Source organism: Pelecanus crispus, chromosome 20 (genome assembly GCF_030463565.1).
Source record: "Pelecanus crispus isolate bPelCri1 chromosome 20, bPelCri1.pri, whole genome shotgun sequence".
Taxonomy (NCBI): Eukaryota; Metazoa; Chordata; class Aves; order Pelecaniformes; family Pelecanidae; genus Pelecanus; species Pelecanus crispus.
Window position 1 is genome coordinate 2,041,015 of NC_134662.1, and position 18,460 is coordinate 2,059,474.

At 49.8% G+C, this 18,460-nt stretch overlaps 1 protein-coding gene across 3 annotated transcripts in view; it reads right to left on the reverse strand.

The window, feature by feature from the left end:
• Positions 1 to 779: 779 nt before the first annotated feature.
• REXO1 (RNA exonuclease 1 homolog) overlaps positions 780 to 18,460 on the reverse strand; it is a 41,774-nt gene continuing 24,093 nt past the window's right edge. For 2 of the 3 annotated variants that reach the window (XM_075723515.1, XM_075723516.1), the window contains 10 exons: positions 17,348 to 17,471; positions 16,152 to 16,265; positions 14,842 to 14,979; positions 12,782 to 12,895; positions 12,065 to 12,138; positions 8,453 to 8,563; positions 7,954 to 8,069; positions 7,646 to 7,784; positions 4,938 to 5,058; positions 3,572 to 4,045 (listed from right to left, as the gene is read on the reverse strand). In XM_075723515.1, coding sequence (XP_075579630.1) covers positions 3,957 to 4,045; positions 4,938 to 5,058; positions 7,646 to 7,784; positions 7,954 to 8,069; positions 8,453 to 8,563; positions 12,065 to 12,138; positions 12,782 to 12,895; positions 14,842 to 14,979; positions 16,152 to 16,265; positions 17,348 to 17,471 — 1,140 coding nt within the window. In that variant the 3' untranslated portion in view covers positions 3,572 to 3,956. Of the gene's footprint in view, positions 1,052 to 3,571; positions 4,046 to 4,937; positions 5,059 to 7,645; positions 7,785 to 7,953; positions 8,070 to 8,452; positions 8,564 to 12,064; positions 12,139 to 12,781; positions 12,896 to 14,841; positions 14,980 to 16,151; positions 16,266 to 17,347; positions 17,472 to 18,460 lie in introns of those variants that run through there. The other variant, XR_012831768.1, reaches the window with a different exon arrangement.

Genomic DNA, 18,460 nt, shown 5'->3' on the forward strand with positions numbered 1-18,460 from the left:
GGACCCAAAGGGGCAAAGGTTTCAGAGCAAGCCCCTCGCTGCAGCTTCTGTTGGTGATGCCCCAGCTCCGGCAGTGCTGGAGACAAGGTTGTCCAGGGAAAAAAAATGAGGGTCTCAGAGCTCCGAGACAGATCTTGAACACACGCCTGCAGCATCAGTGTCCATCTGTCCATCCGCGTGTCCGCCTGCACACCCGAGGCTGGGTGAGCGCTGCTCCCCTGGGACCAGGGCTCTCGCAACCCTACAAACCCGGACAGCACCCGGGAGGTTAATGCCAGAACCCAGCGCACCCGGCACCTCAAAGGCCCATAGAGGTGGCTGAGAACACAGGTCAGCCGTGACTTTTACAGCATCCTAAGTAACCGCTGCCATCGCCAAGCCATCACCAGCACGTTAAATAAAACACATTGCCAGTGAGGTCATCTAATAGCCTATTATTTTTTTATTTGAACTTTTTACCCTCACCTCTTCCTCCGTGCTGAATCAGCTCCTTCACTTGGCACTTTAATACTGCCCCATTTGCGAGATTGATACTGGGTCTCCCGGGGAGCCTGGTCAGGCGGTGGGAGGATGCAGAGGCGGGCGCCGGCGCTCCTGGGCTTTCGCCCCAGCTCCGGGACGGCGGCAAGAGGAGCCGGGACCTGCCCGGCTGCTGCCCAGGGCTCGCACAGAGCAAGGACACGGCCCACACCCCCAGGCACCGCGGGCATCGGCTCGTCTCACAGTCCCCGGGGTTTGGCTGGACTTTTGCAGCCGCCGAGCAGCACCGGTTTCGCCCCCTTTCCTCCAGCTCCTCAGCTCGCCCCAGCAGGCTGACGTGCGGTGGACAGGGATGGAGCATTGAGAGCTGCGAAGCCGGTGACAAGTGCTGGGGGAAGGCTGGGCTCTGCAGCTGAGCCGCTTTGTGAGGACACGAAGAAATAACAGCGGCTGCAAGTTGAAGGGATGCCCAAGCCCTCCCCGCCTCCGGGATGGCTCCAGCACCCATCCTCCCCGATCCGACGGCAGGCAGAGCAGACCCAGACTCAGGAGCGTGCGTCTAGTCAACACCCTTTTATTAAAAACAATTACAAAAAGTTACAGGTTACAATAGTTATGTACAACCCAAAAACCTCTCACCAACCACAAACCTCTGGTTTTACAGTGTTACGGCGCCCGGGGGCAGAGGCGATGGCAGCCCGTGGGTCCAACGCTTGCTCTGACCCACACCGACAGCGCGGGTGGACGGGGTCCGCTTTCCCACTAACATCTCACAAGGCAGGCAACCTCCCCCCCCCCACCCACCCACTCCGAAAGCCTCATTTTAGGGGGTCCCAGCTGAACCATGGGGAAAGGAAGGGGAAACGACCGAGGTCCCCTGGCCTGGCAGGACTTGCGGCAGGAGGAACGCACCCTGCAGCGACGCTCTGCCTTCCTGAGCCCAGGCCGTGGGATCAAGCCAAGCAACCAGCTCCCCAGGCAGGACACCAGCACACCAGGCCCTCGTCGGAAACGCGCTGGCTCTTCCAGGGAAGGCAGCTGCTGCGGGAGAGGGCCGGGGAGCTGGGGCTGCCTGTCGAGTAACGGGGGAACCTCGAGGCAAGAGCCGGCTTCGAAATCTAACGTGGCTGCGCGGTAGATCATGGGGCCGCTCCAGGTACGCTCCATCGCTGCGGCCAGGGGTGAAGATAAATGGGGGGATAAACAAGGGAAAGAGGCAGAAGCGGGAACAAACCTTCCCTCCCTGGTTAGGAAGCACTGAACTTTCTCTCCGTCTCTCCCACAGCCTGGGCAGGAACAGCATAGTTCCCTGCAGGCGATGGGAGAGGGGGATGAGACAAGGGGTCCCGAGGCTGCTGCATGGGGAAGCCCCACGGCAGGGAAGGAGGCGGCTGCAACGCTTAGCAAAAGCGGGCTGCAAGGAGAGCTGGATGCAACGTGCCCTACGGAGCGCTGTGGGAACGGCAGGGAGCTGCGCGGCCCAAAATTTGGGGTAACTAACCGGCTGGGAGCCCGTGCCACTGCCTGCCAGGGGAAACCCAGATGGGCTCAGCAATAACAGGAGCCTTCACGGTCCCCGCTTCTCCCGGTGGCTGCAGGAGAGCCTGACAGAGGCCAGGCACTGGAAGCCGTGTCCTTGCCTGAGGACAGCAGTGGGACGGGGAGAGCCTCCCAGGGCTTGCGCACGTGCCAGCACCTCCAGCCCGCGCCCAGGGGCCCGAGCAGGACACCCTGCCCCAGCACACAGCCCAGCCCCGCGCTCCTCCTCATCGCCACGCTGGGCACGGCGGTGGGACAGGTCAGCAGGATGTGCTGGGGGACGTGCAGCACGTCCCCAAACTCCGAGCCCAGCGCTGCCAGCAGGGTACAAAGGAGCAAGCCGGACCCCGCTCCGACAGGAACCAAAACCCAGCAGCTCCCCTGCCCCACTGCCACCGGAGCAACACAGCCAGCCCGTGGCAGGGCCGCGGGGGCCAGCAGCACACCAGCAATGCCAGTCCCGCCTGGGAGAGGCGATCCCTGCTCTAGTAACGGGGCTAACCTGCTGCCTGGATCTCAGCTAAAAGACCTCATCTGCCAGGGCCCATTTCAATCAGCTCTGTTGTTCCCCTGACAGCAACGGAGCCTGGGCGGAGAGAGACCGCTACAGCCGTCCGGTCTGCCTGTGCTCCCAACCCAGCCGCCGCAAGTGCGACAGAGCCACGCTCTCGAGAGTTGCTTCTGTCCAGGGGGCTGCACAGTAACTGGGCCTTTTGCCCTTCTTAAAACACCCAACATGTAAACTAGTTTAAAAGAACAATTTTTACCTATTGCTTTTGCTCTTGTCTGCATCAAGTCCCTGCTATCAGGGGCAGACTGGTGGGGAGTCCTGCAGACTGCTAGGGGCCACCCTTAGGTGCAACATTAGCTGCACCTAAGTCCCCTCAAAAATCTTGACCCCTACATACAAGCTTGCTGGAGACGTGCTGGAAGCTCAGGGTCAGGACAGCTTGTCCTAACCTGCGAAGACACGATGCCCGCTCTTAGCACTGTGCTCCCCAGCACGGCTCCTCCCCTGGAAGGCTGCAAGTTGCTGCTTGGCTCTGGGAGCCAAATTTGTCCCAGCCCCACGGTCCCTCGCCTCACCACTACGCACACGGCTGCCCGAGGCCTGGGCAAGGTCTGACACTTGTGGTTTCCCCCTTCTGCAGCGATTGCAGAACCTGGATGCCAGCCCTCACCGAAGAGATCACCCGGGTCGCAGCAGGCGGTAATTCCCCTGACCCCACCTCATTCCTCTCCAACCGGCTGCTCTGAGAGAGAGCACCCGCCACATGCTCCCAGGGACAGCCTCCCCCTCTTGCAGCTCTGCCTTCCTCCTCCACAGTGGGACTGCACTAGGATCTCCTCCCAGGTGGCTCGATCCTCGGCTCTCGCCACCCCTTGCTTGCCATTCACACACCAGCTACACAATCCACTCACTTTACAGCTTCCTGCCCAACTTTCTTCCATTTCCCTCCCATCTCCAAACACTGCGGGAATCTACCAGCTTTGGAGTACAGAGGCAATTTAAGTTACATTTGGGGGGGGGGGGGGGGGAGGGGGGGAGAGATCTACCTTTAACTGAACCAGAAAGATCCTTCTGCACATATCCGATCTACCTCTAAAAGCTTCTCCTAGGAACCAAGAAGTTCTCTCTGGTCGTGCTACTCAAAACCACCTTGCCATGCCTACAAGGCAATTGTTGTACCACAGAGTATCCCTCAGGAGGAGTAAAGCGGATCTGAGAGCCACTATCTGGACACAGGGACCTGCAAGCAGTGAGCTGGTGCCGTTGGGCTGCGCCAGCAGCAGTCCGTAAGTCCCATAGATACCTGCGAGTGCACGGGGAGTCTGGGGTAGCATGCTGCTGCGTACAGGTGGACAGTGTTACTCTGAGCATTTATTGCACTGCTTCAAAGAGGTGGAGGAGGAACAGGAGAGAGAGAAAGCGCAAGTCATCGTTTCACTTTAGCATCTTCTTTGATCTTCCAGACCATCAGCTCCATGCAAGCTCTGGCATCCTCACTGGAGTCGTGCCCTTCCACTGGGGACAGAAAGACAAGGATGGCAGTCACCACCTCGGCCCAGGCAGCCCCTCCGCTGCGCCGGCGCTGCCTGCTCGCAGCACAAAGCACAGAGGAAGGCTTCCTGAGACGAGGTCCTGCCTGACACCGCTGGCCCTGCTGCTTGCTGCCCTGTGCCACAGCAGCCACAGGTGCATCTGTGATCACCGTGAACCACAGCGATGGATTTAAAGTAGAATTTCCAATAAACACAGTTTCTTGCAGGACTCCAGCCTGACACCGTTCCCTTATTTAAATTAAGGGCTGAGGTCCTGCTAGTTTGTAGGCCCTCAGGCTATGGAGTAGCTGGTCAGAGAGGCCTCAATTTCCCCAGCAGTATGTTTACAATCATAGAATGCTTTAGGTTGGAAGGGACCTTGAGAGATCATCGAGCCCAACCCCCCTGCAGTAAGCAGGGATTGAACCTGTGAACTTGGTGTTATTAGCACCATGCTCTAACCAACTGAGCTACCTGGCTGGTCACAATGTGCTCAAGGAAGATGGAAAAGAACACGCCATGCTTCAAACAGAAAGGTCAATCTCAGTTTGGTAGAGAGAGAAGGGAGGGCATGACATGGCCTTGACAGAGCTTCCTCTGGCTGCCTCACACCACTTCTCTGGTCCCCACTTAGCACAGAGAGGGAAGAAGCAAGTGCTGCTGGCCCTCAGAACGGGGTTCAAACTGAAATTGTCTGTGGCAGAGACTTCATATGCCGGGCCATTCACATCTAGTGCCAGACACTATGCAGGAAAAAAAAGATTAGGAGTAAGCGGATGGGGCCTGGGGAGAGCAGAGGAAGGCGGGTCCAAGGAGCCCACATCCAGGTGGGAAGGGACACGAGCCCCTCACTCTCAGCTCCTCCTTGGTCTCACCGTTGTCCTGGATGATGCGCTTGAGGTAGTCTGCCATCAGCGTCCGGAGAGCCCGTTTGTAAGGCAAACCCAGCCGGTGGGGAAAGACGATCGCGGTATCCACCACTGTGCCATGGATAAGCTGGAGGGAGGGAGCAGGAAAGAAACATGCTTATTTTCCCTCTCCCCCAGGGAAGGGCACTCCTTAGGATTAACCACACTAAAGCAATCTTCTGGTCAGCCTCTCGGGCTCTGTGTAATGCTGTTGCCCAGCTCTAACCCAACCAGTCTTGCAAGAGGCTCTGGCTGAATCAAAGATTACTCCCCCTTGAAGGGTGCATGCACACAGGCTTCCCAGTGCCCTGCCAGCCAACACACCTGCCCTCAAAGCCCTGCCTAACTGCACATTCAAAGCAGCAGAACTTCAGGGCTGATTCAGTTCATGTAACTCAAAGGACAGGACAGGTCAATCCTTAATACCCTGGCCTGGAGAAGCTGGCATACCTCTGAGAGTGTCTTTCACAACGAAAAACTAAGCCGAGGAACCAGCTGACCCCACAAAGCTTGTAACAGCCTTTCAACTGCTTCTCAAGATGTGAACGGAAGTGGGAAGGATGTGCAAGTCAAAACTGTACCTAATCCCTTGTACATCACAGTGCTTCTACAGAAAAGGCCTAGCCTTCAAGATGCAAACCAACCTCAAAACCTCCAGTCTATCAGCAATGAGTCAACAGGAAGTTTTTAAACCAGCACCGGCTTAGCAAGGATGAAATGGGACAAGGAGATCTTGTACTTCTGGGCATAAGGAACTACACAGTGGATGGGAGGGAGGCCCTGGCTGGTCCCATGTCTGGGTCAAAGTGCCTGGGCACACAGCAGAGGCAAGAGGTTTTCTGTCCTCTAGGTATGAAGTGTCATCACGCTGGAGGAACTGAGGATGCCGAACAGGTCAACGTGCTACCTACCCCGCACCAAGGGGCCCCGAGGAGGACCGCAAGGCCACATCTGACAGAGTCCATGAACACAGGGTAAGCTGGCTTTTTTAAAATACTAATTTCTTACTCTCAGCCTAAGACAAGATTAATCCTCTGTTGCCAAGAATACGTGTTCAGTGAGAGCTAAAGGAACGTGGATGAAGGCAGTCCCACATCTTGAGTACAGGAGTAAAACACAAGGTCTGAGAGATAAACCTGTGTGTCTGACCAAAACATGGCTCTGCAAGTCTCGACACAGGATGACTCAGACAGGACCCTGATAATCCAGTCTCCTCATCTGCCTCGACTCTTCCTAGGCACCAGCTAATGTTGCATGACAATCCGCAACTTCATCATTAATAGTTTCATAGCCCAGCTCCGTAAATGCCTGAGAACAGCTGCAGTTTAACAGAAACAACCTGCTACGCTCTTTGGAGTATAAAACTGCCAACATTATGGATAATCTCTCCTAGACTGCAGTCAAGTTTGGCATCCACCCAGGCACAATGATAATTACTTATGTAGATCAGGAAGACTGAGGAAACAGGATAATACAGCTTTAAATAAAAATTGAAATGCTATCACCATTTGGAGCTTGCCACGGCCATTAGCGAGATGTCAACTTTACTGCCACAGCCTTCAGACATTACGACTTGACATGTCACTGCCTGTCACGCTCTGCTATATTGCTCTCGGGTTCGTTCTCTTGGCAGTGTCTGCGATGGTAAGAGAAAATCATGCCTCTAAGAGGCCAACGCAGTCATCTTGTGCTGATAAAACTGTAAATAATTTTTTTATGATGATGATGAACTCTCTGAGATGCTGGGATAAAGGGTGCCATGGAGAGGTAAAGCGCTTTACAGGCATTAAAACCCCCTGCTTCCAAACCATCGCCGTGAGCTGGCAGCCACAGCTTCTTCATCAAAGCAGCTGCACGCTAAAGAATGGCTGGAGGAACTTCTTGCTTGTGAGCATAGACTAAAGACTCGGCTCCTGCTTGCCTGCCACACGCTTTCTTGGTGACCCGGGATGAGCCCCTGGGGATCTACGTTCAGAGTGCAAGGGGAGAGGACAGCCCTCCCTCGCAGGACAGCAGAGATGGCCAAGAGGTGTGCAGGCTGGACTGACGAGGGCCAGGCAGGAAACAAGACAGATAAAAGGTCAAAATAGCTTGATCAAAGTAACACCACAAATCACAGCAAACCAGGCAGAGAACCTCACTCAAGAGAAAACAGACATTTTAACACTAGAAGAGAAACCATGAGAATTATCTCCAGTGGCAGAGACAACAAAGAGGCTTGTTCTGTTTCTAAAATAGTTACTGTGGACATCCAGAGGGCACAGGGGCCTCCAGTGCCTCCCCTGTTCACGCCCTGACCCTAGTTGAGCACATCTTCAAGCCAGTCAAAGGATGCCGATACCAAGGGAAGATTCTTGACTATATGGCAGGGGTGAAAGGCAAATGAATCAAGATCAGTTCTTCCAACCCGCTCTCCTCTAGTCAACCTCCCCAGAGGTCTGCCACCCCGGGCAGCTCCAGTCACTAAAAGCTGGGGTGACACCATGGGTGACACACAACTCACTCCCTTGCTCTTCCACCACAGACAGCTTCCCACTGGCTCAGAGACAAGACAGATCTACTGTGTCCTCCTGGTTCTTGGAAATAAACAGTTCCTAAATTTAAAAGACACGTATAACACACACCAGGGTGGGAAAGAACCAGAGGGAGATGTAAACGCAAGACATGCAAGTTACCTTTAGTGCAAATAAGTCACTTTCCAAGCTATGCCCTATCAATATGGTATCTGCACTGAACATGTTCAGTAGGACGGCTTGGACATCCCGCAGGGTGATACTAGTGTTCTCCAGGTCCTCTTCTGTCACACCTGAGAATCTGCAGAGCAAGAGCAGAAAGGAGGGCTTCCTTCACTAAAGGAACACCTCAAGGCCCAAAGCGTCTCAGCCAGTGGTGGTCAGTGGAGTTTCAACAACTGCTCCCAGCCGTTCCCCCCAAGTTCCCGATTCCGAGCACAGACCTCTGACCCAAGGAAGACTGTCCTTACCTGGTGTTATAGTCCACCACCTTGGTGTCCGGTTTGACGAAGGTGTCATATACCACTTTCAGGTCAGAGTTGATCACAGTTACTCTTGTCAGCTCCAGTCCTTGCTTAGTGTAGCACTGCAAGCAACAGAGCAGACATGAGGCCAAGTGCATGCCAACCACAGCGTGGTATCAATGGAGCCGTTCACCAAAGAGCTGCAGCTCCCAAAATGCAGCAGATCTAGCGCAGCAAGGCCAGCCAGCAAACACTGCTCAATATCGGCCAGCCAGCTACAGCTTTTCAAGGGTGCACGCAGTCCCCAAATGAAATGCACATTGCTAAAACTAATGAATAAGAGCTAATTTAAATGTACAGGACCAATATGATTTATAGTCCACAGCAGAAATGAAAGATGATGGTAAGGAAACAGAGCTTTCCTTCAGCCACTTGTATCATGCCCTTGGCCTTCCCCAAAAAGCTTTATTTTGCTTGTGCGTTGCCCCTATCGTTAGGGACCCACCATTTCACAGTCTAACGCGTAGATTCCAGGGTAGCCATCAGTCGTCGGCAACTTCTCAAAAGTCTTCACAAAGCCATCAAGGCTCTCCTTTCGCCCATCGTGGACATGTTGCTTAAAGGAGAAGAAAAAGAAAAAAAGGACAATTGTTGATGGTAGGAACAAGAATCCAAAAAGTCCACTTCAACAGAACCTCCCACTTAAACAAAAAGATTTTTTTATCATTTCTAAAGGTTCTTGAGGTTAATGAGGAATAAGTTTTGCCTACCAGTCGGTCTGAGAAGTTCACCACAATAGCAAACACAGCTATGTGCAACCCCGATTCCAAAGCCAGATCAGGGCTAGTGGCATCGTATTGACAGCTCACGTAGGAGCAAGACATCACACATCTAGGGACAAGTAGCTTTCAACTTTCATTTTGGAGTAGAATTACTCAGAAAGGGTCACACCAAGGTCTTGCACTGATCTAACTCCAGCTGCTGGTTCCTGGTTTAGCTTGCGGCCAAGACATGCCCAGGTGCAGGACCCTAATCCCAGACATCCCTGTTTGAGCATTAGCATCAGGTGTATCATAGCCCACAGACGGCATGAGAAACTGGTGTAATGAAGTACCAGAAAATGTCAATGTGTGCATACAAATAAAAGCCACTGTATTCCAAAACCAGACAGTTCGCAGACAAACAGGAGCTACTGCCTACCAGCACTTGAGGCAATAAATAGAGTATTTCCAACCACTCTTCATTATCCCCGGCTAAAGCTCTAGGGTCAACAAGATCCAGCACAGAAGAGCTCCCCGAGCTAGCAGGAAAACTCAGGGAGTGATTTCACAAGTGGCTTAAGCCAATGCAAGACTAAGCCGCTGTTGCAACAGGCACTCCCACTCTCCTCTCCTCCACAGCCACAGATCCCACCCTACTTGGTCAGCCTGAAAGCCTTCTTTGCAGGGGGAGTTTTAAACTGGGTTATTGCACTGATCCGGTTACCCGCGCCACTGCACCAGTGGGGAAGCAGGAACATGTAAACGAGGGCAAGGCAGAGGTCGCAACTGCCCTTTTGCCCACTAACATGATTTTAGGTCAAATTAAACTGCTGCACCACACCCAGAGGTGACGCTCTCCCTCCCTTATTCCCCAGTGGGGTTTTTTTGTTTTGTTTAAGTTTTGTCTATCCCTAAACCTCAATGTATTTGCACGCAATCACAGCAGCCTGCGTACAGCCCCCTTCATCGTGCTTCTCGTAGATCTCACCCTACAAGGAATCAAACTGTACTTGTTCATCTCAGGATAGAAAGGCTGGAAGGACGAGGAACTGAGGCACTTGTAAAGCTGAAACCTGTAGGCAGAGGGATAACCAAAGCAAGGATTTGCATATTCTCCTGCGCAGGTTATTACTGCAGGTGCAGCCAGAGTACAGTGACCTGCATCATTTGAAGTTACCGAGGCAGCTGGGCCAACACTGAATCCAATCTCTCCCTGTATCCAAAGCCAGCGCTGCTCAAAGGCCACATGGTTCGTTGCTTCCCAGGAACAAGAGGCCACACTTGTCCATTCTGCGTCTATGCCCATAAACCTGACTGTTTTGCTAAAGAAATGGGTAGAGCAGATTACCAGCCCAACAGAGAGTGAACGTTTCTCTCCCTTGCAGCTTGATCCCTTCCCTCTCTCTGTAATACAATGTAGCTGGGCAGTGAAGGCAAGGGGAAAAAAAAAATTAGGTGTTTTTCTACACTAGTTGATGTTCTGCAACTGTCTAATTCTTTCTTGCTGAGAGGAGGGCAGAAAAGTTGCTTCTATTTTTCAGACCGGAGAAAGCAGCAGACTCAGTTATCACAAAGAAGAGCAGCTCCAGACTCCTTCGCTCCTGGGGAGCGGTAGGAGCACAGCTCCATCCTGCCATCTCCTGCCACACTGGCTAACTGCAGCATAGTCCAGACAGGCACATCTCAAATGTATTTGGAAGGTAAAGACACAGATATGCTTTTCTAACCAGCTACAGATCTAGTTTCTTAGAACAGTTTCTTATTACAAATAGTTGCTGTTTTCAATACCCTCCTTCAAAGCTGAAAGATTCCGTGCTCCCCAGTAGCCCAAACATCCCAATATCTCATTGGGTACTCTCATCCTGAGCAGGCTCTGGACTCCAACCTTGAATCTACCAAAGGATGCTGTGAAACTTGCTCATTTGGATGAGAAAACCAAGACAGCCAGAACATAGAGATCTATAGCAGCACAACTAGGAGGCAGATGCAAAAAGATGCCTGAGCCCTGGAGCACCGGTGGCATGCTTCGTTGAGTAAAAGGCTATTAGAGAGATTGTATGTTTCCTAAAAGGCCATGAGGTTTTATGGTCTACAACAGCCACACAAAAACATGCAGAGAAGTCATGTTTTTATAGGCCCATCAATTTCTCCTGACTTCCCTGCTGGATGTTTTTTGGAACACTGATTAAAAAAGAGATCCTAATTTCACATGAAAAAGAAATAGGAGAAGTAGCAGCCTGCCTGATCCCATCCATGCTTCAGACTGTGCAGGGCAAGCTTTTAGGGTGCCCGTACAGACAATGCTTCCTATTTTAACAAGCCTTGAATTTTGCCCCAGAATTCACTTCCTAGCTCCAGCTTTTGGCCAGAACAAGAAGGGCACACACCTCTCCAGAACCTACAGCCAGCCTTGCTGGCCCTGTATCACTTGAGGTCTTTCACACAGTGGGACAAGAAGATGCTTTATAACAGACAGGCTCTGGGAGCCCCTTCCACTGGACACGACCCTTTTAGATCCCCTCTCACTTGGTTCTGCATCATGCTCCTCTCCCCTGCACGGCAGCTGCCAAATGTAAAAATGCCACTGAAACAAGTGATGAGGAGCATCCCCAGAGACCAGAAGGAGAGGCAAAAGACCGATTGCTCCCTTCAGTCAATGGTTTGAGAGGATCAGTGATGCCAGGCCAGGAAGCCAACTCTCCTGTTACCTGAGGAAAAAAAAAAGCACCTGTGCAAAGGTTCAGCTCTATCAAAGAGCCAAAACTCCATTGCTGAGCAGGTTTTTCATTCTGCTTTCTAGTGCTGGGATCTCTTCCCCCCCTCCCTCCTCAAGAGAAGTAATATTTATGAGTTACAACAGGCTCCTTGGGAAGGTTCCTCCCTTTAATACAACAAAGGGCATGCAGTAAACAGAAAACTAAGAAAAGATTTGGCCTACAGCAGAAAGTTACCTTAGCACGGGCATCTGGGAAAGGAAAAAAATGGTAAAAAGGTTTTGGCACACTTTTGTCAAGGCCCTGAGACTGCTCCTTAAAAGGAAATTCCTTATTTCTCACTTACTCAGTGTTTCCCTAAAGAAGTCTGTATCTGAGCTTTTGCTGGGCAGCGTAATCCACCAGCATTTGCTTAGAACAAATGAAACCACCTGACTCCAGACAGTTGAGTCTCCTCCTTCCTGCCAAACATTAAATTTTCCTACCTTTGCATAGCAAAAGATATTCAAGAAGTACTTGTTTCCCCCCCTTAAGGGAAGCCACCATTCTTCTAAACGCTTAAGCAATGATTACACAGCCATCACCACTGTAAGCAGAGGACAAATGTCATTGAGTATAAAAAGGTGTTGCTCAATAACTTACTTTAGCAACCTGGCAGCCTGGTGAACCCACAGCTCCTGAGCAGCAGCTATAATGAGTTTCCCATCCACCTGGCACTGAAAGAGCAAGAGGTAACAGTCAACAAGGACAGTCCTGTTAACAAGAGACCTAAACTTTAGCTCTCACATGCAGAGATACAGCAACACTAACATGTCAAACAAAGGGGAAAAATAAGTATGGATTCACACATTGCAATCTAAAGAGTTTAAGTCTCTCACATTCAGCCAGACAAACTCCAGAAGCCACCTGGATGCTCTGATGGAAAACCACAGCAGAGCGCAAACTAGGTTAGTGTCTTGCTGCAAATGAATTCAACCAAGACCAATAAACTCTCCTGGGCAGTGACAGATGTCTGGTGCTCCCAAGTCAACCTCCTAAAAAGACTGATTTTTTCAAAAGGCACAGGAAGGTTTGTTTTTTCTTTCACTTTTTTTTACACTGAAAGATGAACAACCTTTGCTCCAGCCCCAGTGTCACATTTTCGGGACCGCACCGCTACTTTCCAGCAGCTCTTTGCAAGGCTATTTCAGTAGCAGCAGGGCCACCCAGTGACAAAACTAGGAACTGTCACAACTCATGAGCGTGACAAGCCCCAAAAAGCCACAAAATGTTCCACAGCAACTCAAACCCGAGGCAGACTCTGTGTTCGGAGCTAGAGCACAGCTAGCATGTGACTAAGCCCTCTTTGAAGAGATATACCTCTCTGCTTGCGTAGCCTTCCCCAATGATGGACACACTCCTCTTTGCGAATGCAGTTTCCGGAGGCTGAGACCATGTACTCAGTGCCACAGCGACAACAAATCCTGCAGGAGGCTTTAAGAGAAGAGGGAAGCAAGAGTCAGGTCACTAGAAATCCTTCACCTGTTAAATTTGGCCAGAGCACAAGTAAATCGGAATCATTCAAGCCCTAAACACTGGTGAAACAACTTTTCCTGTTAAAAAGGATTAAAAAGACATAGCAATCCCTCTGAAAATACAACCCTGTAGCATTTGTCCCCCAAACACTTCTCAGAGGCAAACCTAAGACTCCCTAGTGTTTTTGGTGTGCAACATCAGCTCCAACACAGTTCACATCAGCATTTGCTGCATTGTTCCTCCATCCACAGCAAATTACGTTGTACTCTAACAGTTATTTTAAGAAACAGGATAAATCACAGCAAATTACGCTGTACTCTAACACAGTTATTTTAAGAAACAGGATAAATAAGTCATTCATTGGACATCAGAGGTAATGAAGCCTGGTTTCCAGGGGATCTGTGCCTCGTCACTTCTAAATGACATTCGAGTTCTTCCTGGGCACAGCTTTTCTGTAAGGATTCTCCAGCATCTAAAAACAGGAACAGCACAACCTGGCCCACTGAGGGGGCAGGTATGGACTTCTCCCTCCTGTCACCTGTGCTTGTACTGCTCACAGTTCAGAGCAGGGAGATGCAAAAAGCCACAGTAAAGGAGCTGACTGTCATGCTTCTGATGTCCATGCAATTCCCTCAGTTCTAATGTGAGCATTTAAGCTGCTAGCACATTCCCAGCTCTGCATAACACCAGTCTAGACCATTTTTGTCCACTGACCATAGTCGCAGCATTAACAGACCTAGCAATAGCTTTAGTTAAGTCAGAACAAACTCAAAGATTCTGCAACATCTGCAGGAAACTACAGAAACGGAACCAGGAACTCGATCTCAGAATCATATAAAGCAGCTTGCTGGTTAACTGGAGAAAAGGGCTTTAACAAATACAGTACTTGACAGTGTTAATGCAGGAGAGCTTTTGTACAGGTTACTTCAGCAAGCACAGGACAAATGTAGACACAAGGTGTTAACATGGATGAGCACTTAACACACTTCAGCAAGGTCTCTCCAAAGAGGTGCTCGGAGGAGCGCGGCAAGGCACCTCAAAGTATATCCTAAGTATGTTTTATCCCTGCTGCATCACAGCCTGCTCTGATCAGCATTTGAGAAGCATAAACCCTGCTACAGGAGTTCAGAAAACTCAGACAGAAGAGGACCCCACCCTGTCCTGAGGAAACCTGGGGGATCATTTTGTCCAGTTGCAAAAAGGGCTTTTGGGAACTACTCGGCTCAGTGCTGTCAAGAGATCAAGCAGAAAACCCTGCAATCCAAACCAGTAAGCATGACCCACCGCAAAACCAGGCTGGCCCGATGTTGGAGCATATCACACCGTAACAGCAGTTCATATGCACAGAGAGACAAAAAAATCCTTCCCCTGGAAGAGGGGGCCATCGTCAGATGCTAAACAGGAGCCTCTCTCCAACCAATTCCCTTGCAACAGCAGCAGGCAGCCTCCAGGTTAGTGCAATGAAGTTGGAGTCAAAACCTGCACCGAGTGAGCGAGTGCAAAACATGCCCTCACAGGGGATGGCCGAAGGCAGCTTGTCCAGGGAGGCAACCTGACCAATTCATATTTGTTGGCAGCAATTAGAAACCTCCCTCAGCCTCACAGCCCCACATGCCACAGACTATAAACCCTGTGTCAAAAATAACATTCTCATGACATGCAAGCTGAAGAAATTCATCCTCTAGAAAGGCAGTGGACTTCTGCAGCCACGCTCCTCTCCTCCGCGACCAGCTGCCTGCAGACAGAGGTCACAGCCAAGGAGACACGTCACAACAGGAGCAAATGGCTCCACGCTGAGACCAGCAACATCTTTGTGCAAAAAGACCACTTGCAAGCAGGACAGGTGTCTCCAGTTGTAATGTATCTAGCAAACCTTGCAAAATGAACGAGCCAGCAGAGCTTACAGTCAGTCGTTTTCTTCTCCTCTGCAGTGAAGAGGACAGCACGGCCGGGCTTCTCTGGGTGAGGCATTGGGTAACCATTTTCCTTTAGCTGCTCCTCAGTCATGAGATACTCCTTTAGTCGCCGGTACAAGGCAGCTCCTGCACACAAAGACAATGCTGAAGCCAGATCACTTAAGTAAGGACTGCTTCTCTTACTGTTTTTTGCTTTATCAAGCCTCCTGGCAGGGACTCCCACTATTTTAAACTTGCTTCCACTGCCTTTGTTCAGGATTGACAGAGAAATAGGTGCCAGGGCAGTATTTTTTAAATCTGGTCATTGGTGCACAAGCCAATTTTTAACTTAGCATTAAGTCTGGAAAACACAGCTGAAACAGAATTCCTGCAAAGGGCCCATCTTCAGGCCTTTTTGTTACCAATGTGACACTTCTCCCATTTTAATGTTTTAAATGCTTTAACTGATAACTTGTAACACAGCCCAAAGAATAGCTCTCAAAGGCCACCCACAGCTAGCTAAAAAATTCATTATCAGAAGCTTTCTTCCTGCTCTTGATTTCAGGCTGCTCATTTCATTTCACAGAATAATTATAACTTCTTGCACTCTGCTCAATATCTCTTCTTTGGCTGCTACGTTAAACCCTTCCAATATTGCTGTGTACCCTTTGATGTTGCTTAGCTGAGCTATACAGGCTCTTTTAAGCTTTCTCCATGTCAATTCCTTCTGCTCTGTGGCCTCCCTGTCTCTTCTCTGATCTCCTTGACAATTTGCCTACATCTCTTGGCAACCAAAATACCCATAACCGATTTCAGCCAACATGGATAATGCTCGTGGCACAATCCTTTGGCTACGATATGACCTTACTATGACATTCGTAAACACGGAAATCAGCCCTGCAGAGCAGATGGAGATATTTGTAAGTTTGCCTTTTAATCTGACAGGCACATTGTAAAGTACTGCTTCAGGGCAAGAAAGTTAAAGTAAAATCCAGACAGAAATAAAAGCCCAAAAGTCAGGAATACCCAAAACACAGGAGGCAGCTCTGAACAGCTACTGATGCTACATCAAAGCCACACGGACTTCATCAGTGAACTCACAGCCCAAAGCAGGGAAGTAAGGAACGCGCTGATCGGTGGTGCACCGTTCAGCGAGCAAGTCTGCAGCACTGTACTGCAGTTAGGAAATAACTCATAACACCGGCCCACAGATAAATCACAGCACTTCATGCATCAGCAAGATCCTGCTCTCCCCAGTCACAGCGTTATACCTCCAGCTATAATTTACAGGTTACAGCCTCGCAGGAGCAGGGTCTTACCTGTTAAATCCTCTGCTCTCAAGCTCCCTGACCGGTTTAGCGTAAAGCTTGTCTTAGCAGCAAGCTTCCCTCCCAGCACAGCTTCATGGGACACCACTTTCTTGTTACTTGCCTCTGCAGCGAGAAGAGGGAAGAAGCAAAACAGGACAGAGATCAGGTACCCAGCTGAGCAAGTGACTTCAGTCCTAGAGTTTGGGGCACTGCACACTGGCAAAAGGAGAGCTGCATCTTGAATTCTTGCTCTGCTCCAGAAATTGGCACGTGTAAGGCGGTGGCCTAGCATTTTCATCCCAGCACTATGGGCACCTTTCTGTTTGCACTGTCAGCTCACAGCAACTTTTTTAAGGGCAGCAAGAACGTTTTTACAGTTCCCCTGGAAACTCTGGTAGCTCGCTCTACCTGCTTACTCCGCACAGCAAGCCCTCCTCCTGACCAAAAGCAAGAGAGGACTAAGCACAGAAGCAACTCGACCTAGTCATGTGCTGCGTGGTGGCATCACCCACCCACAGCGAGCAGCTTTGTTGTTAGGTCCCTGCAGACCAGACTCCCACACTGAATCTTTCAACTTCCTTTAGAAAGGAGCTTCAGAGCTCTAGAATATGCTCAGCACATCGGATAATGGCAGATAGGTGCTTTTTACTAATCATTAACTGGCAGCCCTCTTCTAAAGACCAGCCTCCCAAGTTCAGCTGCTCTGACTAATGGCCATGAAGGTAATGAAGACAGAGGGGAGAAAAGGGAAGAGACCAGGAAAAAAAAATTCACAAGAACAGCACAAATTGATTGTTTAATGTACCCTCTCGAGAGCCAATAATGAAATGTCTTAACCCTCTTCGTTTCTCTCTTGAAGCTTAATGTGTGTAACAGATTTCTGCGGTGATGGACGAGTCTATCACTTTGAAGGCATCATGTGAAAGTTACTCCATTAGCGGGGCTTTTCATTTTAAAGAACTTGTGCTAAAAAAAAAAATCCATGTGGCATTATCTCCATTTAGGTTCAGACAGCCAACAAAGCATTGCAGGACTTGCCTCTTGAAGGCCCATTAAAGCTTGCCAGACTATAAAAAGCTAACTGGAGTTGTTTGCCTTTCAGCATAATGCTTCTGAGAAATGGGTCTGTCTTTTCAACAAGTTTCTCTCCGTGGCTTCTAATCCAAGCAGGGCTCCGATTATTAAACCACAAACGTGGTACGTACTGTTCGTACTGGACGGGGAATTGGGCACTAGGCTTCGGAGCTTCTTTAAGGTGTTCACTGCCACATTCAGGTAGATGTTGCGACTGGTGCTACGTTCATAAGCCACCTTCTCTTCTGACAGAGCCTGCAAACAATGCAATTCATTACTACATACTGTCCTCCTGCTACCGCTTTTGGAGAAAAGAAACGTTTGGCTCTTAAAATACAGAATCCAAGTATGATAGCAAAAAAAATTGCCTGTCGAGGAATCGAGTAATAAAGTGGAACATGGCACAAATATATACTAGTTTTGAGGCCTGCTTAGGTGAGTAAGAGAAAAAAAAAAATAATTGTATTTTAAACAAAGTGCTGGAAGAAGCATTTTTGTGTGAAACCTTCCCTGACAGATTAACAAAGCAGTTCTGGAACTGCCTGTGAAAAGCTGTTTTCCCCACTTCAGTGGCAGTGCAAGATCTTAACTGGCAAGAAAAGGAAGTTTGGCAAACAGTCACTCCTTGGACGCAACAGGAACTTGCCCCCAGGGAGCTGTGAAGGTGAAATCCCACAAAAGAAATCCTCGTGGCGTCTGCTTTGGTTACAAAATACACCACACAATGCCCCATATTTACCCAACTAACATTAATGGCCAAAGTTTTCCAACAAAACGCATTACTTTCTCAACTCTGCTTTTGAAAATCCTACTACATTATTCCCTACTGCCAGAAGGCTCCTTAAAAGCCTCGCAGTTCATAAGCAGCAAGTTTTACCCATTTCATTTATCTCAAACACTTACCTCGGCTGAACACTTAGATTCCCGGAGGTGTTTGCTGCTGTACCAGAGCAAAAGGCCTTTTTGTCTGGCCTGACCACAATGCACATTCCCCTACATCCCTCTCCTAGTGTTATTAAAAAGATTGTGCCTGCTTTCCAAATGAAGGGAAAGATGGGATTTCCTACTGGAAACCCCCACTGGAATTACGCTTTCTGTTGTCCCATCTGGAATTATTTAATGCCAGTCTCCTCTACAGAACTGTATGTGGATAGGAGAGTCTTCTGGGTTTGCTGCAATTTTAGAAGGTTTTAGCCAAGGCAGACGACGTTATTCTCTGCTGCAGACTTTATTCATAAGAAGCA